The following is a 24,693-nucleotide window of genomic DNA, read 5'->3' as shown; positions in this document are numbered from 1 at the left end:
TAAAATGACTGAAAACACTTTTGGTGAAAATATTTTTGAAACTAATCCTTAGTAAAAATGCAAGTAAATTTTGGAAAAGTACTTAAAATGCTTCTTGGAAGAATCACATAACTGACGCTTGCAGAAAACACTTCAAGTGGTTTTGAAACCCAAAACGCACGATGAACCCACAGACCTACTGCTTGCTTGCTGACCTTCTGCAAATCCCATATGACTCCTCTATATGCACAACCCGACTGGAATGCCTTGCCTTCATCATATGCCACACACGCGATAGCTTCTCTCGTCCAAATCCAACCCACGACAACCTTCTCTAGGTGAGATCCAAAGGGAAATTTTCTAAAAGCTATGTTATCTCAAGCTTTTCCGTTGACACCATCGAAAAAAATCCATTGACAAGAAGTACTAGACCCAATTCATTGAGCAAATTTAAAAAAAAAAAATTCAATTGTTATTTTCTTTTTTTATTTATGGTTAAAAATTTAAATATTAAGATTATTTTAGAAATGATGACGGCTGTGGAAATATTATCCTGTTGTTTTTTCTTTTAATGGTAGGTGGTAAAATAAATGGGGATGAGAGATAAAAACGGGATGAGCATAGTAGCACTCTAAAAAGCGAAGGAAGGAGAGGACAGGAGGAGGGCCGAAGGAGGATTGGAGGAGGAGGAGGAGGAGGCCCGGCTGACATTTTCCCAATCAAATATATGGAAGTTCAGTAGGACTGAAATTATATAATTTAAACTTTATTATTTAATAATAATATGCGATTAAGATAAACAAACATAACAAAGACGTTCTTTATTAAACCCTCCCCTTCCTTCTCCCTAAACCTCTCTCTCCTCTCTCTCCTCTCTCTCTCTCTCTCTTTGCCATCACAGAAAGGTCCAACTAAGCTTGCCGGCGTCACCAGATGCCGGTAATTCTTCTCCTCCTCTTTTCTGTCTTGTCTTTCTTATTCATTCAAATTGCGTTGCTTTTCCATTCAATTCGCACACTTTAAATTTATTTTTGCTGGTTTTTTTTTCTTCTTTTGTACGGAAAAAACCTTTTTCCGAATTGTAACAATTATATATGCATGTATGTGTTTATATTTGGATCATTGTTTTGAATTTTGTGTGTACAATTATACATAGCTTATGTTTTTCTGTATTTAGAGAGCTCCTGTGTTTCTGTTTTTGTTTTTGTTTGCCTGTTATGTGAATTCTGAGAATGATTTAATTTCAGTGTGAGTTTTGGGTTTTGGAATTGAATTTGATGATGGTGATTGATGAGAGAGTTTGGTCAAGTTTAAATTAATAGCTTAATTGTGATTACTGTTTGAAAAAAAAACTCTGTTTTTGTTCTTGGGCGAGATGATGATGGAAGACTCATGTATGAAATTTATATGAATTTGTTAAACCCTAAATTTTATTTGGTTTTGTTTCTCTTATGAGTTTAAAGATTGAAACCCCGGTTAAGAATGTGCTTGCACGCGGTTGATGTTGCTTGAGACTTTCATAAGAGCAGCTAAGGTGGTGTAAACGAAAGAAGCACTGGTAAGGCGGTGTAAACGAAAATATAGGTGTTGCTCAAGACTTGTGTGTTTTAAGTGTTAAAGAATAGGTAAAAGTCTTGAATTTGAGGAACTTTTCTATTTAGTTTTAGAAGACATTGAATAGGTATACAAAGCCCGTACTTATACATATACATACATATATATATATATATATATGAATAAGTATATTTAATATATTGTACGCACAAAATAGTGATCCTCAGATATACAAATATACAATCGTTGCATTGATGGTTATCTTGGATATTTTCCGTACTCCGTGCTCTCTAGACCAGTAACCTCTCAATTCGTCAGAAATAATTTGGTTTGGTATTTGGTCTTTTCATGCATTTTCATTCACTGTCAGGTTTAGATCAATTTCCTTGCTTCGATTCTATTTTACTGCAACTGTGATGCTTCTCGTAACCTATAATACCTTTGTTTTGTTCTCTTCTGCCTTGTGTTAACTTTATGCACAGTTTTGTTTGTCACTCGAAAAATTTGTAATCTGGGACTTAACGTGAACTTATTATGCACATTGTAGTTCATCTACTATGATATTCTATGTTATACCTCTGTTTTCTCACTATGCCTGTACTTGAGCTGGGAGCCTGGGATGGTAATTTTTGCTGTCCTCTCTATGTCTGACTAATGTAAACAACTGAATAAAAAAAATACAATTTGACTGGTTGCAGGTACAGTTTGGTGGTCGTGATGGATTTTAAAAAACTCAAAAGTATGAATTGGGTTGGAAACATTTACCAGAAATTTGAAGCAATCCGCCAGGAGGCGGATGGTATTGTGAATCAGGTAATAAGGGCAAAAAAAGCCCAAATGAAAAATATTTCATTTGCATCTTGTCTTTGATTAGTGTGGTTGCTGCTATGCAGTAACTGAAGTCGTCAATTTCTCTCGTAATAATGAATATATTTCTTTCGCAGGACTCAATTAAATATGTTGAAAACCAGGTGCAGACTGTGGGTAAAAGTGTGAAGAAATTTTCTAGTACTGTCCAAGATTTACTTCCTATGGTTAGACAGAAATCTGCCATTAGTGTTAAGTCAAGGGAAAACGTAAAGGAAAATTCTTTGGATTTAACTGCAAACCAATCACCTGGAGAGCCAAATGTAAAGGATCCTGTGAGAAACCAGCTGAGTCTGGTCTCTACGGAAAATGACCTTCCAGACCAACCTAATCCTCCAACAATGAATACTCTTGAGGGGTCGGAATTATCTGTGGGAAAGATCGATGAAGTTTTGGCAAATGAGAAGTCTTTAGTTGCAATTGAAAAGCAATCTCCTACAGAGCCCAATGTAACGACTCCAGTGAAAAACCAGCTGAGTCTTGTCTCTAGTAAATATCACCTTGCCGATCAACCTAGTTCTCCAACTTTAATAGATACTGTTGAGGTGACAAAATCTGACTTATCTGTGGGAAAGGTTGATGAAGTTTTGACAAGTGAAGGTCTTGTAGATGCGATGGAAAATAAATCACCTACAAATCTCAATGCAATGGATCGTGGGACAAACCAGTTGAGTGTTGTCTCTAGTAAGTATCACCTTCCAGATCAACCTAGTTCTCCAACTTCAATGGATACTCTTAAGGTGTCAGAGTCCGACTTATCTGTGGGAAACATTGAAAACTCATTAGATTCAACAGAAAAGCAATCGCCTATGGAGCCCAATGTAATGGGTCATGTGACTGAACAGCTGAGTCTTGTTGGCAGGAAATATTACCTTGCAGATCAATCTAGTTCTCCTGCTGCAGTGGATACTCTTGAGGTCTTAGAGTCTGAGTTATCTGTGGAAAATACTGATGAAGTTTGGACAAATGAAAATTCTTTAGATGCAACTGAAAACCAAACACCTACACACCCCAGTGTAATTGATCCACACCAGCCGAGTCTTATCTTCAGTAAATATAACCTTGCAGGTCAACCTAGTTCTCCAGCTTCCTTGAATACCCCTGAGGTATCAGAGTCTGACTTGTCGGTTCCAGAGTTTGATGACATTTCTACCAATAAAGACTCGGAAGCAAACAATGAAGAAACTGCCATAAAAGTGTCTGCACCTATATTAGAGGAGTTAACTTCTTCTTTTGTGGCAGAACATTTTGTAGTGTCCCCACACGGGGTATTTTCTCATAGCAATCATAAAAATAGACATACTGATTTGCCTGAGGTTGCACCTGCAAGCTCTGCATATGGATTGGAGTCTGAACAAAAATTGAATGTTTGTGATAACACTTTGGATGAAACTGAGTGTGTATCTGGTGCTTCAAGTACTACTACTGAAATTGCCTTTTCAGTTGTATCTGGGGAGAACGCTATCGAGAATGTGGAACTTGCATCCTTCAGCAGCTCCACTGCAAAGAAATCACCTTGGCTCTCTGGGTATTCTCCTGAAAACTTATCCCTGGAAGCTGGTGAGGTGGTTGGGTGTGTATCTAATGGTTCTACTGGGCACCCATCATCTGCTTCATCTCTATCTGTGTCTGGTGAGAATAAGGATATCGATATGGGGCAATCTTGTTTCAGCAGTGTCATATCACCTGAATCAGTAGGTTAGTATTTTTGGTTGGCTTGTTATAGATGTACTCTTGCTGTCTATGAAAAACCAGTATTGATTAACTTGGGTATTACTATTACAGCAGAAGGCACTTCCAGAACTGCAGAGTTCATGCCTCTGACAGTACCATCTAGAAAGAAGCAAGTTGAAATATGCGACTCTGTTCAGTATGATGCTCTTAAGCCGTCTTTAGATATTGGTATGTGGCAGATGTGCATTTGGTACTTCTTTTTATTTTCTTTCCTGTTGTTCATGTTTAAAACTCCTAGGCTCAAAGTCTATTGCCTTCCTGGAGATATCAGAAGTGAGATTCCTGAGATACATTCATATGAATTTTTGTTGGTAGTAAAAGCAATGGTGTTGCGATTGATGTTGCAATCAGGCAGAGCCTTAACGCTATCTATTAGCTTTGAACTGATCTAGACCAGATCCTTTTATGATGTGTTTATGATGTCACCTTTTCTTTAATGTCATAAATTGTTTACAGGAAGTTCAGATGAATCAAGTAGTGATTTTTCTCGCTCTTCTATGGAAACCATCGATTTGCATGATAAGGTAAAGCTGGAGGAGAGGAGTGTTGATTTCCATGATAAGGTACAGCTGGAGGAGAGCTGTGTCATTGTAGATGATAGCGTACTGCACGCTGTCTCTAGCAGGGCAAGAAAACAAAGATCATACAAGGTACATGTTATACGGTATTCCATTGTCCAAACACTTACAAATTTCTATTGAAATGAATGAGAAGACAAAGAAGATTGCATGCATCATTTCAGACTGGCATTTTACATGGAATATGCTTATGGATTCACATTCTCACATTTAAAGCATATTTACACTTTACAGTTAACTCGAATTTAGATTTATTTTGCAGTCACCCATCTGAACTTTCTAGAGATCAATGATTTTATCGGAAAAAAGTTTTATTATATATTATTTTAAAAAATTATGAAATTGTATCAGAACATTATGTGCCTAAATAGCAACATGAGCCTGACTGATCAATTTTCTTTTTTCTTTCTTAAATTCAGAAAAGAATCCAGGATGCTTTTACATCAAAGAAGAGGTTGGCAAAGGAGTACAAACAGCTCGCAATTTGGTTCGGAGACAGTCATATAGAAACCAGCCAACAAACACTCTCTAACGTGAAAAGTTCGGAAACTGATGATGCCTGTGATTCTGAATGGGAGCTCCTGTAAATAACAACGTGTCCCTGTAAATATTTCAACGGAGTGGTTAAAAGGCCGCTTGCCTTTGCAGGTAAATATGGTGAGAATTATACAAAACCGCATATTAATAAATCGAGAATGATTCCTCTATCTCATTGTTGAAATACACAAAATAAACTAGTTAAAAATTATAGTATTGAGTTCTAGCTGGTCAGTATTGTTTCTGGATTTTATCTCCTCTTGCCCGTTGTTTGCTGGCTAAGAAGAACAACGAAAGCGTTTTGAATTTTGTATGCTTGCGGTCACCAAATTCAATTCAAGTCGTATTTCGTTTGTTGGTTGAAGAAGACCAACAAAAGAGTTCAATACAAATGCTATTGCAGGTGTTACATCTCTCTCTTCTTCCTGGAAAAATGCTGCACTACTAATCCTCAATATTAGCATACAAATGTACCTTTCGTACATTTTATCGAAGACTTGATTGTTAAATTCGTGTTACAAAATATTTTGGTGACTCTTCATCAAATGTGCATACAAAATTTCATTCCATGTATCAGGAACCCCAGGTAGGCACCAGTGAATGCAGTCGGCGAATTTTTTAGGATCCGATCTTTGTTTCTTCGTCAAGAGCTTTCCCCGACGTTCTCCATAAACCGATGTGTGTGCATCTTTCCGGTACTCTGACAATTGGGTGATATTCAAAAATGTTACCTTCGCTTTCAGATCCTGCATTTGGTCGTGTATAATATCCATGATTTCCATGTTTGAACCAGTTCCCCAGTATGAACCCTCAATCGGGTATGACTCATTGAAGCAGTTTTCGTCACTTCCCGGCTTCCATTCCCAACTCCTACAAAAGAAATTTCTGTCAAGTTTCCATGATTACGAATAAAACTCTAAATCGTGTATGCCAGATTCATGACACGTGTTGTTATATATAGCAAGGGGCTTTGTGGGACCACCTATAAACTCGAGATCCTGTGTTTGACTCTCTCTTTTCCCAATATTGCTTCGTATTGAAAAAACGTTTTTTCACTTTCCTCTTAACGCTTTTGAAGATGTTCGAGTGAGAAGTGTGAAACTCTTACCATAAATGTGTTGGAGACATGCTCATGAAGAAGACCTTTTGCCTTTCAGGGTCGATGCTGGATTCTAACCAGTCTGCCCAAGTTTGTAAGGCTAGTTTGTATGCTGTAGTGACTTTATATTCTTGTACATCTGGAGATCCATATCTGGCATAAGGGAGAAAAAAAAAAAAACATAAGGCCTTCGTGTGGTAATGTTTTCAAAAACAGTTTTTCGTTTGACAGATAGAGAAACACGGGATACTAACTGAAATCTGAAGAGCAATGAGATTTATAACATAGGGGTGCCCTACAAATTTATGTCACTCACGTAGCATTGACTGTAGGGCTGTGCATCCACCACACATAGCTCTCAAACACCAAGATATCTACTCCTTCCCAGTGCTTGCCGTGGTTGGCTATGGAGTCAAGGTTCACCAGCCGTTTTAGCACAGTATGTTTCGTCGCGTGGTCCGAAATAGACTCCACGAGAAACGGAGCCCAGTAGTACTCAATCGATGCATCAAACTCCTGCGAAAGAAAAAAAGGGTGAGGGGACGTCGAACTCTTGCCGTGAGTAGGGTTTAGTGTTATAAAACGTGAGTTTTACCTCTACTCTGAAGATCTTTCGAGGAGGGACTCTTTGGAGGGACCTTTTTCCTTGTGTTATAGATTGAACCATGCAGACCAGGGATTCAAACTGGCCTCTTTGTACTGAGTCTCCAACAAACATCAGCCTTTTGCCCCTCAAAATCTGCATTAGCTTCAAAGCATCAAACCTGAATTTTCAAAGCCAAAGCCACTCACTAAGTAAACAAAAAAGACATGGAATGCCTCGACACATATGTTTTAGCGTGACTGTCACATAGTCATGTGGTATTACTAATTCACTAATCATAATATGATTAGATGACGATTAATGTTGATATGTGATGGATTAAGGTATAGCACTAATAAACAGATAAACGTGTAATGATCTGGATGAATTAGTTAGACCACGTGACAATACGACGGTTTTGTAGACTAGAAAAATTAGAGTTTTGACCTTGGGAGGTTGCAGTCATTTGGTTGCCACCTCCAATTCTTGTAGTAAGAATCAGGCCTCCCATTCCTCTGGCAAGTAACTTGCTTTACCAAGTAGGGGCAGCTCTCTTCTGTATAGTGAGGATGTGACAAATTATCCCACACCCACTTCCCTTCAAACACATTGCAGCTCTCGTCAATCCGGTCCTCCGGTGAAATAACAACTGCCGGTCTCGGTTTCTGGCCTCTTGGCCAGCCATACATCTGAAAGACAAAGCTGTCATTGCTCTTCAAGGCGTCGAGGACTAGGCGTGCGGTCCCTAGGACAAGCAGCGAGGCCAGTGCAAACGGGAAGAGGGACTGGATTCGCCGGTCGAGGGAGGGCTGCTGCTTTGTCATTTGGGGAAGGGGATGAAGATGGTGGGTGCGGAAGTGTTTGATTGTTAAAGGACATTTTGTTGGTGAAGTAATTGAAAATGGTAGCTTGAGTTCTAAGTGTTTTAGGTGAAGTCACAATATGCAACCACCAGTTGGTAGGATCAAGCTGTGAATCCTGTGATTGTTTTGAGTTCTGATGTGGTCCTTTAGATCGTAAACAAATCTTCTTATTATTAAATTAATTTTATTTATTTTTTCGAGTAACAATATTTTCGATGGATTAAGAGAGGTGGCATGTTTAAGCACATCACCATTTATAGTTAAAATGATGATGGTTTCACAACGAAAATATCTCATTAATACTTCAAAATAGAGAAGTTTAAGTGGCAAGGGAATGCTGAAATGTTTATCGGAGTCTTTTTAGTTTTCGGAAGTGTGGACTGTCGTGGCGAAGCTAACAGCTGGTCCCTTTTTCTTAAGGAAAAAAAGGAGAAATTTAAGCACACATTAATTTCAAATTCTAATTTGTGCATAGAGAAGAATAACTCTTTACACATAAATAACAATCTCATACTTGCAAGTGGTGGATTGCCTTAGTGGTAAGATGTTCCTCTTCAACCTACTGCGTTACGGATTCAAACTCTTTCTATTCGGTATAAATTAATGTAAAATATCACTCGTATTAAAAAAATACTATCTCATACTTGATGAACAAGTTTAAGTGTGAGAAGAAAAAGAAATTTAAAAATAAAATGAAATAAAATAAACGAAAAACATATGGAAATGTCCAATAAGAGTTGAGACCCAAAACCCTCTCTAAACCCGACCGAACACAAAAATAATCCAATCCAATCCAATCCAAACCTGTCTCTTCCTCCCCAACCAAAAATATGATAACCAGTAGCAGTTGTGTCGGTACATTTTGCCCGCGGGTCCTCAGGACGGCTGGGCTGCTGACTTTCACTCTCCGCCGGCGGCGTCTGACCACCGCCTGCTCTGTTTCAGCCACCAAGACTAAAGAGAAGGAGAAGGTGATAGTGGTATCTGGGCCCACCGGCTCCGGGAAGACTCGCCTCGCTCTGGAGCTCGCTAAGCGGCTCAATGGAGAGATTATAAGCGCCGACTCCGTCCAGGTTTGAGCGAAAATACAATACCCAGTTGTTGGTTTTTGTTGTTCTTTGTTAGGATACTGGGGAAAAGGGGAAGAAAATGGGAAAATTTAGCTTCTTTCGAACTAAGCAGCAAACTGGTTAGTTGGGTTTTCTAAAGATTCTAACTTGCAAGTAATTTAGTTTATTGGGTATTTAGTGATAAACCATGTTTGGTTGATGAGAAAATGTAGGAAGGTAATAGGTAGACAGTTGACATTGTTTTATACCCGAAAGTATTGAATTTGTTTCCTTGAGAATTTTGACTTGTTCTGGTCAATTTCGTGAATCAAGCCTGCCTTCAATCGGTAATGCTAAGGCCCCCGCTTATAGACATTGCCGTGATTGAATTTCCAATCTCCCTCAGTAAAAGCCGGTTCTATTGGTGTATGGATAACATCGCTCTCTCTGCCATGAGAACAAAGAAAGCCTTATGGCATTGCCTTGATTGAATTTCCTTTTGTTGACGCTTGTAGAATTAATAGGTAGTGCCATATTGTCGAAGTGAATTTGTTTGTTTTGGCTTTTGTGCCACAGGTATATCGGGGTCTTGATATTGGATCTGCCAAGCCTTCGCCAGCTGAAAGACAGGTGCTTGTGTAATTGAGAAATTTGCACATTTAGTGCAGGCATGATTCTACATTGTAATTGAACTATGGTAATCTAGATTTCTAGAGTATGTTGATTTCAGATGCATCGTATGCCGTCTTAGTTTTATGTTTTCCCATTAAATTAGGTTTTGAATTCTCTTTGATTCCGAATAATTGTCACTATGGTGTTAATGTTGTGCTCAAATTTTACGTTTTATCATTTCTAACACGATGTTTGTGGATGCTACTGTTCCATCATGTGACTCATATCTGACTTGAATGTTAACAGTTTCAAAGACTAGCAGTTCATATTATCTTCTCCAACAAATCCTATAATATCCACAGTTAATGTGCAGTTCAGGAATAGTATCATATGTTATAACTCTATTGTATAGATTTGATCTTTAAGACGAATTTCATATATATATATATATATATATGTGTGTGTATGTATATGTGCGTGTGTGTGTGTATATATATAATAGATAACTTCTCCACATTTTTTTTTTCAGGCAGGAGCCTTTCAGTTTATCTTACATTGCCGGTCCCAAGCCCGGATAAAGGAGGAGGGGGAGGGCGTCAGGTAGTCGACAGCCGGCACTCCTCGGTTACGTCGAATCCTTATGAAAATGAATCCAACCGAGCACAATGGCGTTCTAGGATTCATATAGCCGACCCCACTTGGTGGGAAAAGGCTTTGTTGTTGTTGTTGTTGAGGAGCCTTTCAGTTGGACAACGTCTCCCTTTGCATTCTATTCTCAACTGGTCTGTTATTAGTAACTGGAACTTGACCAACAAATTTGGTTCATTTGGTGGAATCATTGTGATACTCTTTAATGTTTTGTGTTTTTCTTTCTTTTGGTGCAGGAGGTGCCACATCATCTTGTTGGCATACTGCACCCATCTGAAGGTGTGTTGCTAGGTTTGGGATTTTGGATATTTATGTTCTGCCACTTCAACACGTGTTTTATTCTTCCACGTGTTTTATTCTTCAGACTATTCTGTTGGACGGTTTTTTTTTGAGGATGCTAGGCAAGCTATAAGAAGTATTCTTGATAGTGGCCGGGTTCCTATAGTTACTGGTGGTACTGGATTGTACTTGCGATGGTATGTGCCAATATCTTTTTTGTTTTTCTCATCATTTTAAAGTTAGGATGTTTTTTGTCTGTTTAAAGTTTGAATATTGAGTAAAAATTAACATAACTGGCCTGCCTTGTGAAATAATGTAATTTGCAATGGCATCTGCATGTTGATTGGTGACGTTGCTGAATAAGAAAAACAAAATCTCTGTAATTAAGAGTAATAAGCCTAATTATTTTTCTCTCTACTTTGTTGTTGTATTGATAGCATTGATTTTTTGTTGTACACAAGCCTTTCTAGAGATTGCATCTGAAGTGTATTCCGATTTAGAGGACCTACAGAAAAATGACGACTGGGATGCAGCTGTGGAGTTGGTGGTCAAGGCAGGTGACCCAAAGGCTCAACTTTTGGCTGCTAATGACTGGTATCGATTAAGACGCAGCCTTGAGATTATTATGGTTGGTTTGTTATGTTTTCTGGTTCTAATATTATGCATTCCTTGGACACAGACACATCAATATCTGGTTAATGTATCTGCCTCAATATTCACTATTTAGTTGAGTTGTTTTGCATTTAGAAGCTTATGTCTCTCCATTTTACTGATGTTGGATGCATAACATATACATGTTCAGCAATGCAGTCTAGTGGATCACCTCCATCTGCATTTCAAATGCCGTATGATTCTTTCCGGAAACAGTGTGATGCAAATGACGCTAGTCCTTCAACTGATGTTACGGAGGAAGTAAAATCAAAGGAATTGGACTATGATTTTATTTGTTTTTTCCTCTCAAGCAAAAGAGTTGATCTTTATAAATCAATTGACTACCGATGTGAAGATATGCTATCAGGTAAATATATTATAACACATCACTACAAATTGATCATTCGCCTTTGAAGTTTCAAAATCAGATCAGGCGATTCATTTGTTTTACACAACCTGATCCGTTAGGATTAGAATTTCAATGGGGGCGAGGTACTTTTTTTTCCTCTCTCTTTCTTTTAATCTGTTTTGTTTTTAAATTCCTGCAGGAAGTGATGGCATCTTGTCGGAAGCTAATTGGCTTCTTGATTCGGGTCTTCTTCCAAATTCAAATTCAGCAACCAGAGGAATTGGTTACAGACAAGTATGCAACCACTATTGTTTATTGTTCTTTAATTATTGAAGCAATGGTTGTCTGATTTTGTTTCATTAAAATTGTGTGACACTGTTTTTTTGGTCATTCTATTATTATCTGTGATAGTAGTAACGGTAAGAAATGTTTGATTTTAGGCTATGGAGTATCTGTTGATGTGTAGGCAGCAAGGAGTTAGTTTTCCAAGAGAGTTCTACAATTTTTTATCTGAATTTCAGAAAGCATCTCGGTAATGCATTTTTACCTCAAATTCATATGTCAAAAGCCATAATACCATATGCTATGCCAAACTTGGAGACGTTTTCAACGTACATTATAAAAATCGTGTTTGCGGGGATACAACAAAACTAAATTTCAGTCAGTAGATATAGGAAGTTGCAGATTGGATTATAATTTTGTTTTATGATTATCAAATTGTTTTATGGTCTATTCATTAGCAAAAAGAGCTTCCAACTTTCCGTGCTTGTTTGTGTCAAAAACCTGGTGCGACAATGAGAGCTTAATACTCCTTGTGGCTTTGTAGAGTAAGATTCTCACACATTACATTCAGTCATAGAATTTTTTCAATTTCGTGTGCAGAAATTTTGCAAAACGGCAGTTAACATGGTTTCGCAACGAGCATATCTATAACTGGCTTGATGCTTCCAAACCCTTGGTATTTCTCCAATCTTGTTTTCATTATTTGTCAGAAAGAGAGATTTAGCTTTCCGCCCTCCCAGGCATTGTCCCAATATTATTTTCGTCACTCAAAGTTTTGGCTGTGTAAGTTCTTCATTTCCCCCAAAGCCTATGAATCGGTGAATGCTTAATGGACAATTTATGCAGGAAACAGTGCTCGACTTCATTTATGATGCATACCATGAAAACACCGAAAATTTGGTTGTGCCTGAATCACTGAGGATGAAGAAAGAATTAACAAGTCATCGAGAAGTTGCCGAACTAAAGGCTTATCGACCTAAAAATTGGTATGATTTACAAACACTCAAGGCTTGCAGTTAAGTTAATTGTTGACTGTTGGGTTTTTCGTCAAGTCTTAATCCTAGAGGCTTGGCATGATTATTCGTCGTACTCGTTATTGATATAGTCAAAGATTGTTGTTGCTGACCGCGTAGTTGAACCACCTAATTTTTTTGTGTTATTTGTCTTGGTTATTTTGTTTTTAGTTTCCCGAGTTTGTTTTGTTTTTCCCATTCGTAATGCGATATTCACAACATTGACACAGTGGACAAAATACTAAATAGTTTTGTTTACGACACGAAGGCATTTTATCAGACGCGAAGATTGTTCAGACATTCTAGACTGGATAAGAAAAACACAGTGCTCCAACAACAAATCGGAACTTGATCATTCACTTCATTGAGGTTCAATCTTTGCCAAACCAACCAGTGTTACATGATCATCCACTATTCCACCTGAGTTGTGCTCAGTATGTCTCTGTCGGATCAGAAAATCTCACGAAACAACTCCGGAAAGGTTAGTCTTTGATGCTCTGGCTTAAACCGGTTGTTCATTTCTTAAGGCTCCACCGATGTATCGCTGCAGCCGGCCGAGGACTACATCGGAATCATTTTGTGAGAACTCATTATTCAACATATGGGATTTCAAAGTCTTGACATTAGCTCTCTGCAATTGTTAAAATAGCATGAAAAGTTTTGAGTTTGATTGTAATTTTGTTCACCACTTAAAATGTTATAAAATTGTAATTTATAGTGATTTGGTGAATAAATCCACATGATTACTAATCGTTTAACAATGGACAAAGTGCATGTGGTGTAATATCCTAATGGATAGGGTGTTGGATTTCTACCTATGCATTGCGGTACAAAACTCTCTTCTCCATGTGCTGGTCAGGCAGCGGGCAGGAGCCTAGAGCTCAGGTGTCTAGACAAGGCCTAGGTGGTTTTCTTAATTTTAATTAAATTTATTATCTAACATATAAATAAATGTCTACTTATATTAACAAAAAAAAAACATGATTGAAAACATGAGGAACACGCATATAATGACTGTTGATCTAAATATTCAACAAGTTTTTTTTTTAATTTATTGAAAAAATGAAAGTTATTTATTTATTTTTTTTCTAAATAAGAGTCACGAACTAGGTGGATGTTTAGGCAGGTGTTTAGGCGTCATCAAGAAGTCATTTCTTAATTTTTAAATACTTAGAAATAGGACAGTGGCTAACCGCCTAACTCTAGATGGGACCTAACGAATTCTAAGCGAGAATTTATAAAACAGTGATAATAATAAATATTTTTTTTTAAAGTTAACAGTGTACAATGAGAGAAAATAAAAGACAATGTAGCAGTGACAAACGAATAAAGTTCCCATGTGCTTTTATTTTTTCATCTCCAAAGGGGAAATAAAAGGAATATAGGTTCACTCTCATGCAACTTAAGCGATTATTGCAAAAAAGAAAAAAAAAGTTGGCTTTAAATTTTTTATTTTTTATTTTTCTGAAAACCGAAAATTGAAAGCTTAAAATAGTTTTTACAATTTTTTTTTCTTTCAACTTTTAAGAAAGTGAAAAAGAATTTTGGGAGGGGTAACTGAAAGGCATGCATTTGCTTCCTTCACCAATCATAATCTTGGTAAGATGGGCTTTTGCATATCTAATTTATTACATACCAAGGAAACCACTGATGATTTGTGATTATCTTGTGGGGAACAAAGATTCTGATAGTTTTGTTTTTTTTTTAACGGTTGATATTATCTACGCTAAAGAAGGAGGAGGATCGGCTTAACTTCACAATAAGTTAGCAATAATATGATTTAAATTCGTTTTTGATGAGAATTAAACCTAAAAATGAAGAGGAATACAATATTACTAAGTGATAGATTTTGATAGTTTAAACCAATGATATCGCCTAAAATAAGTAATCTTCTTGAAAAATGCAAGAGAAGGTGAAGGCCCTTTATTGGAGCCTAGCCGGGCAGTTCAACCCGGGAAGTGCGATAATCAAGATAGAAACCTCGCTCTAAAGTGGATGCCGTAACCCAACCACCAAAGATGTTTGTAAGTTGTAACACATTTTGTTACCACAACTGAGTTCCCGTGTTTGAATTGAATTGTCCTTTACGTTTAAATTTATTTGGTTATTTTATCATTTGTCATAAAAGGTAAAGGACCATGTAATAATTATTTATTATTTGAAGACCTCTTAAAATTACACGTTGGAAATAATATTCAACACCACGAATCCCTAGGAGCCAACCATAGATCATAGATATATACCAATAGCAGGCACGATCGCTCGCTCTGTTGGTTACTTGTTGTTGTATCAGTACTTGCAACTCGCGAAACAAAGCTAAGCAGAGAGCTTTCGACACTCCCAAAGCAAGAACATGAGGCCTTCAATGTCCATCGCCAGATCCGTACACCGAGTCGCCCGCCGCAGCTACTCATCCGCCTCCGTCCCCGAGCGGAAGGTCGCGGTCCTCGGCGCCGCCGGCGGCATCGGCCAGCCCCTGGCTCTCCTCATGAAGCTCAACCCCCTCGTCTCTCACCTCTCCCTCTACGATATCGCCGGAACCCCCGGTGTCGCCGCTGACGTCAGCCACATCAACACCAGATCTGAGGTACTCCGAACCCTCTCTAATACTTCCCCTTCGCCGATCGGGTGTTTCCGATTCGATCTTAAATTTTTCAACTTTTTTTATTAATTCGGGGATTTGGTGAACGGTGGTGATTAGGTCAAAGGTTACGCCGGAGAAGAGCAGCTTGCTCAAGCCTTGGAGGGAGCCGACGTCGTAATTATCCCCGCCGGAGTGCCCCGAAAGCCCGGCATGACCCGGGACGATCTATTCAACATTAATGCCGGTATCGTCAAGGGTCTCACTACCGCCATCGCTAAGTACTGCCCCAATGTGAGTATCCCTTTTGTGCCCTTCATTTCTATGAAATTTTTGGAAATCTTGAGTATTTGATCGAATTGGGATGTTGGGTGATTGTTTTTTATAGGCGCTGATCAACATGATTAGCAACCCAGTCAACTCTACAGTCCCGATTGCGGCCGAGGTGTTGAAGAAGGCCGGGAAGTACGACGAGAAGAGGTTGTTTGGTGTCACTACTCTTGATGTGGTCAGGGCTAAGACTTTCTATGCTGGAAAGGCCAATGTTAATGTTGCTGGTATATACATTATTGACTTGCCTTCTAAAAGCTCTGTCCTTTTAGCTATGTTTATCATTTTTTGTGCTTCTGTTTCGGGTTTTTGCAAAAGATTGATGTTCTCGAATCTCAACTTAGCTAGATGTAATTAAAGCATTTCTATTGTTCTTTTTGAGGGGTTTTCGAAGCCGAGTTCTTTTGTAAGATTGCGTTTTGTTCAGTACTAAATAAAGAAAATGGGTTTGTGTTTGCAGAGGTTAATGTACCAGTTGTTGGTGGCCATGCTGGCGTCACCATTCTGCCACTATTTTCTCAGGTATATATCACTTGAATGGTTTAAGGCTTGCATTTGGATTGTATGAGATTAATTTCGGTGTTTCTCCTGTGGCATCTGCTTTGGTTGGACTTGGCTTAAAGATGTCTAATTTTGTACTGTTCTTTTTAATGTTTTAGGCTACCCCAGCAGCCAATTTGCCTCATGATGTTATTGTGGCTTTGACAAAGAGAACACAAGATGGAGGAACGGAAGTTGTGGAGGCGAAGGCTGGAAAGGGATCAGCAACATTGTCAATGGCGTAAGTGTTAGGATAAAACCATTGCGTGAACACTTTGTTTTGCAAAGATGCTTCGAGTTTATGTTTCATCATTATATTTGCCTAATTTATATTGAAATTTATATCTCATGTAATGTACAAAGATGTAGAAATGTATGTGGTGAATGTTTCCTAATAATATGTTTTATGTGTTAAAACATTATGGCTTCATAGCCATTCCAAGGTGCTACATGCTTCTTCCATAATGTTGTTTCCCTTTTGTATTCCTCCGTAGATTTCTTTGTTTCAATTTTCTATTTTTGTTGGGGAAACAAAGAAAAAGAAATTTATGTTTTTTTCTGGACTAACTTACCGTTTATCTTGCAGCTATGCTGGAGCTATTTTCGCTGATGCTTGTCTGAAGGGACTTAATGGGGTACCCGATGTTGTGGAATGTTCGTATGTGCAATCAAGCATCACTGAACTTCCTTTCTTTGCTTCTAAGGTTAGTGAGATCAACAAATTAGGGATTCATCTCCTCATCTTTGAATTGATTTTTAAGCTTTTAGTTCATAACTTTCATTTTTCCTCGAGCTATTTTTATTTCTTAGTATACCAGGAATTGGATTTACGGATGAGTGCTGTTCAGCTTTAGTATTGCAGTGTGCTACTTGTCATGTCTCCAGATGTGATTATGTTTGTAGTCATGCCTACTAGTCTGTTCCTTGATTGTGTATCCCTGGTGGCTACCGCCTGGAACAGTTGTGTATAAATCTCTTTGCTAGACGGTGCACTTCCTGTTTTGGCTATTGATGGCTGTTCTGTTTTCACCATATGGTGGTTGAAATATATTAGTTAATAGTATGTCTCAACCATAGTGGTTGCATACATGTCTGCATTTTACATGAGTTAAAAGCTCAAATTGCCACTCAGTACTACAGTCTGGTGGTATTCCTCCTCACTTGGAAGTGAGAGGTCTTAGGTTCAAATCTCGTGGATGGAAAATTCGATACCAAATTAGGTTGCCCATTGTGTGGCTTAGCCAAACTCCCCCTCCCTTTAGTATAAAAATATCGATGTACTCAAAAAGCTCGAATTGTAACACATGCTCATGGAGGGTAGACACGCAATAGATATAGTATATGTTGGTCAGTTGCATTGCATATCACCGTAATGGTTCATCCATACAATGGCCAGTTTTAATCTTGTGTCCCGTGTATGTCTAGTTGGTCATGAAATTGCTGATGCTATATTTTCCTTTACCTTTCTTGTCATAAGCAATAAACCATACTCTGCATTGGTTTTCAGGTGAGGCTTGGAAAGAATGGAGTCGAGGAAGTTTTGGGGTTGGGTAATCTCTCAGACTTTGAACAGGAAGGACTCCAAAAATTGATCCCTGAGCTCAAATCATCCATCGAGAAGGGTATCCGGTTTGCCAACCAGAGTTAGTGTAATGTATTATTAGTGCATTGGGGGGGTGGGGTTTATCTACCCATCCTGATAGTAACCCATCCAAATTTTGCATTTGTCCAAGTAGTATTGTATTTTCAGTGCTGCCAGCGGCACAGGCATCGGCTTTGCTGTTCTCATTGGAGTAAGCTCTAATAGACAAGGTTTCTATAAATAATTCCCAATGACATGTTATGGGAGGGGGTTAAGTTGTTTGAACTTGAATCATCATAATGTTTCATCGAATCAAAAGTTGATTAGTGGTTACTGGTTAGTCACTGAAACTGGATCGTAATGCTTGTGAGTTGCAAGTCTGATCGTCATCTGTTTTACCCATAAGGATTTCTTGAACGTGTTTACGCCTTCTTGTGGTGCGTAGACGCGAATATTTCTTATTTCCTTTATCGCAATTTCTTCTTCAAAGTAGTTTTGTGCACCTCGTCTCTCATTGCGTGAAAAGAGGCAAACGACGGGTATGAATGTGTCACCACCAAAGTTCTTTTGTCAGCAATTCACCACGTCCCAAGCCTATATTTGGCAAGTGGTTCACTTTTTGAACGTAGGGTGACGCTTGGGGCTATGAATTGGTTGCAAGAGAGAATCTGTTCTCAATAACCTTCTCTTTTAAATTGGTTGTTGATGGTGACTTAGAGGATTAAAAATTGTGTATTTGAAGATTTTGTAGTTAATCCAGGTATTTGGGTGCAAGTGGACAAAGCTGTGTGCGTGGTTTTTAACTAGTTGGGACGCTCCAAATTGCTAAAGGACAAGGATCCCACTTGGACTCGGCATTTGCTCATTTCAATGTGGATTCCATCAAAGGCCGGCGTGACCTCCACAACTACAAAACACAAATTCACCTAAAAGTCGACCTCTTTTTGTTTCTATTTGCTTGGGCAGACCGGTGTATAGATCTTGGCAAAATTCTACGAAAATTTTACTATGCTTTGGTGTATCTTATACACGGGGATTATTGGTAGCTAGATCTTGATCATTGGGTTATATTGATCAAATTCGACGAAAAACTGTTTCATCCAATTTGTTCATAAACTTCTCTAAGACTCCAAGATGTCAAGAAATGTGAAGGGACTTGTGTAAGACGCCTTCATCATAAATCAAGTATGTTTGACGAGTGACTTACAAATTCTAAGGCATATAGGCAAAACGAGGAAGAAGTGGATCACAAAAGTTATACAGGAGGAATTCGAAAATGCACCTCTGGTACGTCGTAGGAATTTGTAAATGACTACTTTCATGCATTTGTAATGCTCATGTACTGCATTTCTAATCCCTCATATCAAACTTTTCTGATCGATTTCTTCGTCACTATGCCTAAATCCCTTTAGATTTTGAAAGTTCCTCGTCCAAACATAACCCTCAATGTCCTACACATGAGTTTTAAGGAAATGTTGCAAGTTTAGTACGCTTATGAATAAGGATTAATAACACTAAACTGTTGCAAATTTAGGATAAAGTAGTAACTTAAGGTTGTGTTTGGTACTTATGATCGGATAACTCAATCGATTCGGAGCATGTGGAAGTAAAAATTTAAGGTCAATTACTAAACTGTGTCCTAGCTGAATGAATTAGGTGGAATAATCATGAACGGATCCCTTCTAATCCCCACAAACTGTAGGATTGGAAGGAATAAGTTACCTTCACGGGTCATCTATCTTCTTCTACCTTATACTCTGGACAAATTTTGGTATTTGGCCTCTAATTATTTATCACTAAACATTCTCAAACATATACATATTTCCAGCAAACCGGGTGCAAAATCTTTCAACTCCAAAACTTTGCAACTCCGGTACAACTTCCAGATTTTTTTTGTACGGAGAAGGCCTAGGACGCTCCAAACAAATGGTAAAAGTGCAACTGAAAAGAAAAGATAGTATTTTGAACTTCCAAGGATTTATCACAAATTCTGTTTGAATGAGGGGGCTTTCCCAACAGGATCCTCTCCGGATCATTTTGGTGAGGATCCTGGGAATCTGTAAATTGTGTCCGTTCATCGTACATCGTGCAGTCAGTTTTTGTGAGGCACTGTTTGTATTTAATTTTGAATAATTTTTTTTAAAATGATTTCCGATCGCACAATGTACGATAAACGGATATGATTCACGAACCCTCGGGATCCTCACAAAGAGGATCCGAATTTAGGGCTTTCATATATTTGTGCCTTTCCACATATTCCCTTGGCCCCACACATGCCACACAAGCATCTTAACACAACTTACAACAGAATCTCATGGTAAGGACAAACGTGATGAGTGAGTCAATACATAAAAAGATAAAACATAAATGACCAAACTGATGAGTTAATAAAACATAAATGATCATTTGTGATAAAAACTCTAAACACGAGAGAAGTTTTTTGTTATCAATCCAAATTGTGTAAGCATCTACTGGACAGATTGTTTCACATTTGTTGGGTAGGTAACGCCATTGAAATTATATATCAAATGTAAGAGAGAATCTCTCTAAGAACAAGGTTAAATATTAAGTCAGAAACAGACGAATTATTACTTTTTAGTGACATACTCAAAAAGTGATACATAGTTGGAGAACTCATCAATTCAGTTCGACGAAAATTCTACCATACTCCGGTGTAATCCCCAACCCCAAATTAAATTCTTGGACTACAGATTACAAGACCAGAGTGACCCCAACACCAGGTAAAGAAACCAGAAGGGCGTGCACTAAGACAAGTCAAAAGCACAACCATAAAAACAACTTCTAACATATCACTTTCTAAAAGGAATTGATGAGCAAGTAGCTTGCAGTTTCCACTCGTACACATTTTTCATACAAACTGTTTCCTGCCATCATAATTGTTCGTTCTACGACTTTCATACAATGTCTTCCCTAAGCAACAACTAATTAATTTACCTTCCTACATCAATATACACCATCGACGAACTCTAATCAGGAGCAGCAGTTAAGATGACCCGCTTTGGATGCTTTGATCTACACAAACTATATCCCAGGTCGAACAAAAAACTTCGCAAAAGATCTGAGATGTCAAGAAATGTGAAAGAAACTTGTGTGAGACGTCTCCATCATAACAGAAGCCACATAACTAGTGAATGACTGAATATGTCATGCATGTACAGAATCACTCAACCTGAATTTTAGGAAACCGTTGCAAATTTAGTATGCTTATGAATCGGGATTTAATAACGCTATCCAAATTTATGCAATTGTCTGTCACTAAAATTCGAATATTTTAAAGATTGTCACATAACTACTGGATCTTATGTGCATTTAAAGATGTCCGTAGCATGCAAGCTCTCTATGTATAATACAAACTCAGAATCCTAGTATATGCATATACACTAACATTTAGAGGTTGTGGCCATATTTTAAAATGAATATTATTGAGGCAACTCGAGTGTTGCTCTCAAACCAGCAAGAGTTTTCTTGATACATGAAAGCACGCACATGGACACTTCACCGACATGCACACGAACACACTGCAGTCACACATGCTTATCCATACATATGCAGAAGCATTGTAAATAAACTATGACCATGATATCTTTTCATCATTTGTAACAAAGGAACGCAAATAAGGTTCAAAATCCCATCAGACATTCACAGTTTGAAAAATTTCATGGTAATTGGAGAAACTTCACGAATCCAGTGGATAGCCACTGCAAAACAAAAATTCAAGGCGAAAGCCTCACTGGTACTAGAGTGATGACAGTTTTTTAAACCGGAAATGTCATGAAATACAGAACAAAGACATTCAACATATTATGGAACGATTTGGGATTGTAAAACTTGAAGAAACAAACAATTTCCCATTGGTCTAATGGAAAGTTAGAGTAAACTACTGTTAGGGCACCCCAAACTTTTTATAAATTGGTCTCCTGCTAATTATTATGATCCAAATAAAATGAAAAACTCTTAATGGAAAAACTACGACGGTCTAACACTTCTGACACATATCTCTGCATTTATTTATTGACAAATTGCCATTTGAGTGGAGAGAAAAACAACGATCATAATTGCTGCAATGACAACTGGCACGATACAAATTATCGTTTAGTTATATAATGGAAACTCAGAGTTCTACTTTCTTTCTAGTTTCCTTTTTAGGGTTTCCAAGATCAAAGAAACTCAATTATAACCAATCATGGAACCCCAAAGATTGAATATTATAATTCCGTTGTTACTATCTGTTCTTGATTCAAGATTTATTCAGTAGTCGACAGGCCAACTTTGACTAAAAAAATAAGAATAAAATCATTAACCAAGATAGTGCCACCTACCTCAACTAAATCAATTCAAGTCCTAGATCAATGATTTGAATCTGATTCAACACCAGAGGAACTTTCATTGTCAGAATCTGCATAGAGTATACCACAATAAATAAACTCTCAACAACATCAAACAGAACTAGGACCTTACATGAATAGTAACAGAAAAACACTGATAATTACCACTTGAAGAGGATTCAGAATCACTCCTAGAACCACTTGATCCACTCACATTATCACCTTGCTCTTCTCTTCGAACCGGGGAAAAGGTATTACTGTTGTTTTCCTCTTCTAAAAACGAAACAGGAAGTGTTAAGCAAATAGAACGTGATAGATTCAAGAGTGACCTCAACCAATGTGCCACTGATGTTTAAGAGTTAAAATTTATTACCTGCGTTGGCGTCTTTTGCTGCAACTGTAGTGGTTGGTTCTACAGTCTGCAAAGATGATAAGTTAATCATGTATGAGCCAGAAAAACTTAAAAGTGAGAAGCAGGGTAGGGAACTAATTTATTGTCTTACCATCTCCTGGATGGCATCGTCGGGCTCCGCTATTGGTTGAGGACCAAGCTCCACGTTTCTGTGAACTTTGCTCAAGCTTTTTTTGTAATTAGTCACAAACCTATCCAGTTCCCAAAGCGTTTCAGGATCAACACTACCAATGTCCACCTCAATCTCATCCTCTTGCTGAAAAGGCCCTGGGTTCCTCTTCCTAATAATCTTCACAACGTTATCTAGTTTCTCAGAAGGCAAAGTCATAAGGCTTGCGCTGAGCCTCTGCTTCTCCTCATAAGTCATATCCCTTTTGTCGGGGTCCCTAGCTTTTGGTTTCTTTGGAACTGATACCCTACCTGAATGACCAGAACTCACAGGTTTCAACTTGGGATCAACAAGCTTTGTCATAGATTCTGCTCTATCCAAAGTCCTCATATTTGATGCCGGAGGAGGAACAGGAGCTTCAACCTTTCTTGAAAGAGGTGTTGTGAAATTTGAATTATTACCCAATCCATTTCTCAGATTGAGATTATACTCAGCCTCTATATCGGTCCACTTGGCTTCAAACATCTTCAACAATTGGTCTGCCATAAGATGAACATCCTGCTCTTTCGGGTTATACAACATTGCATTATTAAATGTAAGTCTCACATTCTCTGCAAATTCCTCAGGTGTCTTATACCAATTCTCGTTCAGCCTCGTCCTCACCGTGCCCAAATCCATCGGTTTCTTAACAATCTTAAAGTAATCATGAAGACCAAGCATCTTTGCATCAACAGGCTTATTAAACACCCAGCCAAACTTATGCTTCATCAATTTGTCAAGCAAAGCACTACAATTCTTGAACATTTTACTCGGATTCTTACCTGACCTGAACCAGGGCTCTCCCCCACCCCCACCTCTCCCCCCTACATTGGGTTTCAACTTCTTGCTACTCCCCGAAGGCGGTAACTTTCCCTTCCCAATTGGAAACTCAGAACACTGATTTGTCTTCGGCCTCTTCTTCACTATTTCTTTCTCCACAAACTGACCAACCCCACTCTTATTCTCTGCAACCGAAACACTCAAACCCCGATTCAGCCCCGAATCACGGAGTCCTACAGAACCTGCCTCCGAATTGACCCTCTTTGTAGGTTTAACATTATCTACCGCATAATTAGCCGAAAATTGCGATTGACCATACCTGTCACCAAGATCAGCCTCCTTAGCTTCAAGATTCTTCACCAAGCATCTGACTTGCTCGAGCTCACCCATCAGCTTCCCCTTAATCTCTCTCCTATCGTCCTTGGACTGAGAATTCAACCGAATCTGAACCATGTTCCCGAACTTGGCGTACCCACGCGGAACGTCGTCCGGCTCGGCAAGGCCCGGCAGCAGGCCATTGTGGCTCGTCGAATCGTTGGACGCCAGTGCGCCGCAGAGTTGCGTCAGGTCCTGGGGCGGCGGCGATGAGTGGTGGAGGACATGGTTGGGACTTGGACTTGTTCTGGAATAGGCCTTGTTGCTCGCTTCGTCACCTACCAATGGTACTGAAACCAAAATAAGGAAATGCTCCCAAAAACCTGAAATTTGATTTCTTCAAGATTCGCCTGCAGAAATGGAAATTGAATAAAAGCTAAGGTTTGGGGAAGAAAACCCTAAAAGTTAATACATGAAAAACCCTGAGTTTCAATTTTTTTTTTGTTGACAAACCCTAAATTTCTAAATTTGCTGAAAACCCTAAATTTTGTTCTAGGAATTTGGGACAAAGATTCCTACTTTTAGGGTTTGGCGAAATTGGGGATCATGGGCAGGAAGATGGATTGTTTCCCTACCCATTTCCATACTCTCTTCATGCCCTGTGATATGGTCATGTTAAGCCACGTTAATATTTTATATTAATTTTTTATAAAAATAATAAAATAAAAAGTAATAGGAATATAAAATGTTGACGTGGTTTAACCATAACTACGCAAACATGAAGGGATGGAGAGAGTATGGAAATAGGAGGGTAGACAATCCACCTCTCATGGGCAGGGGAGGTTGTCGGTCCTTTGTGGTGGCAGATAGTGGCTCTCTGCAGTAGTATTACATCATCTTCGGATCTTTTTGGTGAGAATTCTGAATATTTGTAAATCGTGTCTGTTCATCGTATATTATGCGGTAAGCTTTTGTCAATTAC

General features: G+C 38.4%; 5 protein-coding genes across 10 annotated transcripts; 3 read left to right on the top strand and 2 right to left on the bottom strand.

Annotated features, from left to right (window-relative positions):
* The first annotated feature begins 632 nt into the window (after nucleotides 1-632).
* LOC126614353 (uncharacterized) lies at nucleotides 633-5,962 on the top strand. Of its 4 annotated transcripts, none has more exons than XR_007620350.1 (7): nucleotides 633-918; nucleotides 2,232-2,346; nucleotides 2,478-4,098; nucleotides 4,186-4,302; nucleotides 4,591-4,784; nucleotides 5,132-5,360; nucleotides 5,827-5,962. XR_007620350.1 is itself a non-coding variant. In XM_050281965.1 (6 exons), exons 2-6 carry the CDS (start codon nucleotides 2,251-2,253, stop codon nucleotides 5,297-5,299), a joined length of 2,193 nt encoding a protein of 730 aa, XP_050137922.1. In that variant the 5' UTR covers nucleotides 748-918; nucleotides 2,232-2,250; the 3' UTR covers nucleotides 5,300-5,483. The 4 variants fall into 4 exon arrangements, 2 of the variants coding, with proteins under 2 accessions (XP_050137922.1, XP_050137921.1); XR_007620351.1 differs by having other exon boundaries at nucleotides 5,132-5,369; nucleotides 5,827-5,935; XM_050281965.1 differs by lacking the exon at nucleotides 5,827-5,962 and having other exon boundaries at nucleotides 748-918; nucleotides 4,189-4,302; nucleotides 5,132-5,483.
* LOC126614360 (protein trichome birefringence-like 31) lies at nucleotides 5,580-7,807 on the bottom strand. Its single transcript, XM_050281978.1, has 5 exons — nucleotides 7,379-7,807; nucleotides 6,944-7,112; nucleotides 6,665-6,864; nucleotides 6,358-6,501; nucleotides 5,580-6,119 (listed from the first exon to the last, which is right to left on the bottom strand). Exons 1-5 carry the CDS (start codon nucleotides 7,753-7,755, stop codon nucleotides 5,765-5,767), a joined length of 1,245 nt encoding a protein of 414 aa, XP_050137935.1. The 5' UTR covers nucleotides 7,756-7,807; the 3' UTR covers nucleotides 5,580-5,764.
* A 706-nt stretch (nucleotides 7,808-8,513) lies between these two features.
* LOC126614361 (tRNA dimethylallyltransferase 9-like) lies at nucleotides 8,514-13,438 on the top strand. The gene is made up of 11 exons (XM_050281979.1): nucleotides 8,514-8,867; nucleotides 9,420-9,473; nucleotides 10,340-10,382; nucleotides 10,468-10,590; nucleotides 10,841-11,010; nucleotides 11,193-11,400; nucleotides 11,582-11,676; nucleotides 11,823-11,914; nucleotides 12,265-12,340; nucleotides 12,511-12,650; nucleotides 12,946-13,438. The coding sequence occupies exons 1-11, from the start codon at nucleotides 8,625-8,627 to the stop codon at nucleotides 13,043-13,045; spliced, it is 1,344 nt and encodes a 447-aa protein (XP_050137936.1). The 5' UTR covers nucleotides 8,514-8,624; the 3' UTR covers nucleotides 13,046-13,438.
* A 1,447-nt stretch (nucleotides 13,439-14,885) lies between these two features.
* LOC126614364 (malate dehydrogenase, mitochondrial) lies at nucleotides 14,886-18,043 on the top strand. Its single transcript, XM_050281982.1, has 7 exons — nucleotides 14,886-15,264; nucleotides 15,379-15,552; nucleotides 15,647-15,815; nucleotides 16,049-16,110; nucleotides 16,248-16,369; nucleotides 16,715-16,832; nucleotides 17,636-18,043. The coding sequence occupies exons 1-7, from the start codon at nucleotides 15,031-15,033 to the stop codon at nucleotides 17,774-17,776; spliced, it is 1,020 nt and encodes a 339-aa protein (XP_050137939.1). The 5' UTR covers nucleotides 14,886-15,030; the 3' UTR covers nucleotides 17,777-18,043.
* A 2,232-nt stretch (nucleotides 18,044-20,275) lies between these two features.
* Nucleotides 20,276-24,376, bottom strand: LOC126614356 (transcription factor GTE4-like). 3 transcript variants are annotated; one of them, XM_050281970.1, is made up of 5 exons: nucleotides 22,560-24,376; nucleotides 22,430-22,475; nucleotides 22,222-22,326; nucleotides 22,051-22,127; nucleotides 20,276-20,789 (listed from the first exon to the last, which is right to left on the bottom strand). In XM_050281970.1, the coding sequence occupies exons 1-4, from the start codon at nucleotides 23,847-23,849 to the stop codon at nucleotides 22,078-22,080; spliced, it is 1,491 nt and encodes a 496-aa protein (XP_050137927.1). In that variant the 5' UTR covers nucleotides 23,850-24,376; the 3' UTR covers nucleotides 20,276-20,789; nucleotides 22,051-22,077. The 3 variants fall into 3 exon arrangements, with proteins under 3 accessions (XP_050137927.1, XP_050137926.1, XP_050137925.1); XM_050281969.1 differs by having other exon boundaries at nucleotides 20,276-20,900; nucleotides 22,222-22,329; nucleotides 22,560-24,375; XM_050281968.1 differs by having other exon boundaries at nucleotides 22,222-22,329; nucleotides 22,560-24,375.
* Nucleotides 24,377-24,693: the final 317 nt, after the last annotated feature.

The sequence above is a fragment of the Malus sylvestris genome, chromosome 3 (assembly GCF_916048215.2).
Source record: "Malus sylvestris chromosome 3, drMalSylv7.2, whole genome shotgun sequence".
NCBI classification, from domain to species: Eukaryota; Viridiplantae; Streptophyta; class Magnoliopsida; order Rosales; family Rosaceae; genus Malus; species Malus sylvestris.
The sequence above is the reverse complement of the archived record's forward strand: the minus strand, read 5'-3'. Positions and strand labels throughout refer to the sequence as shown.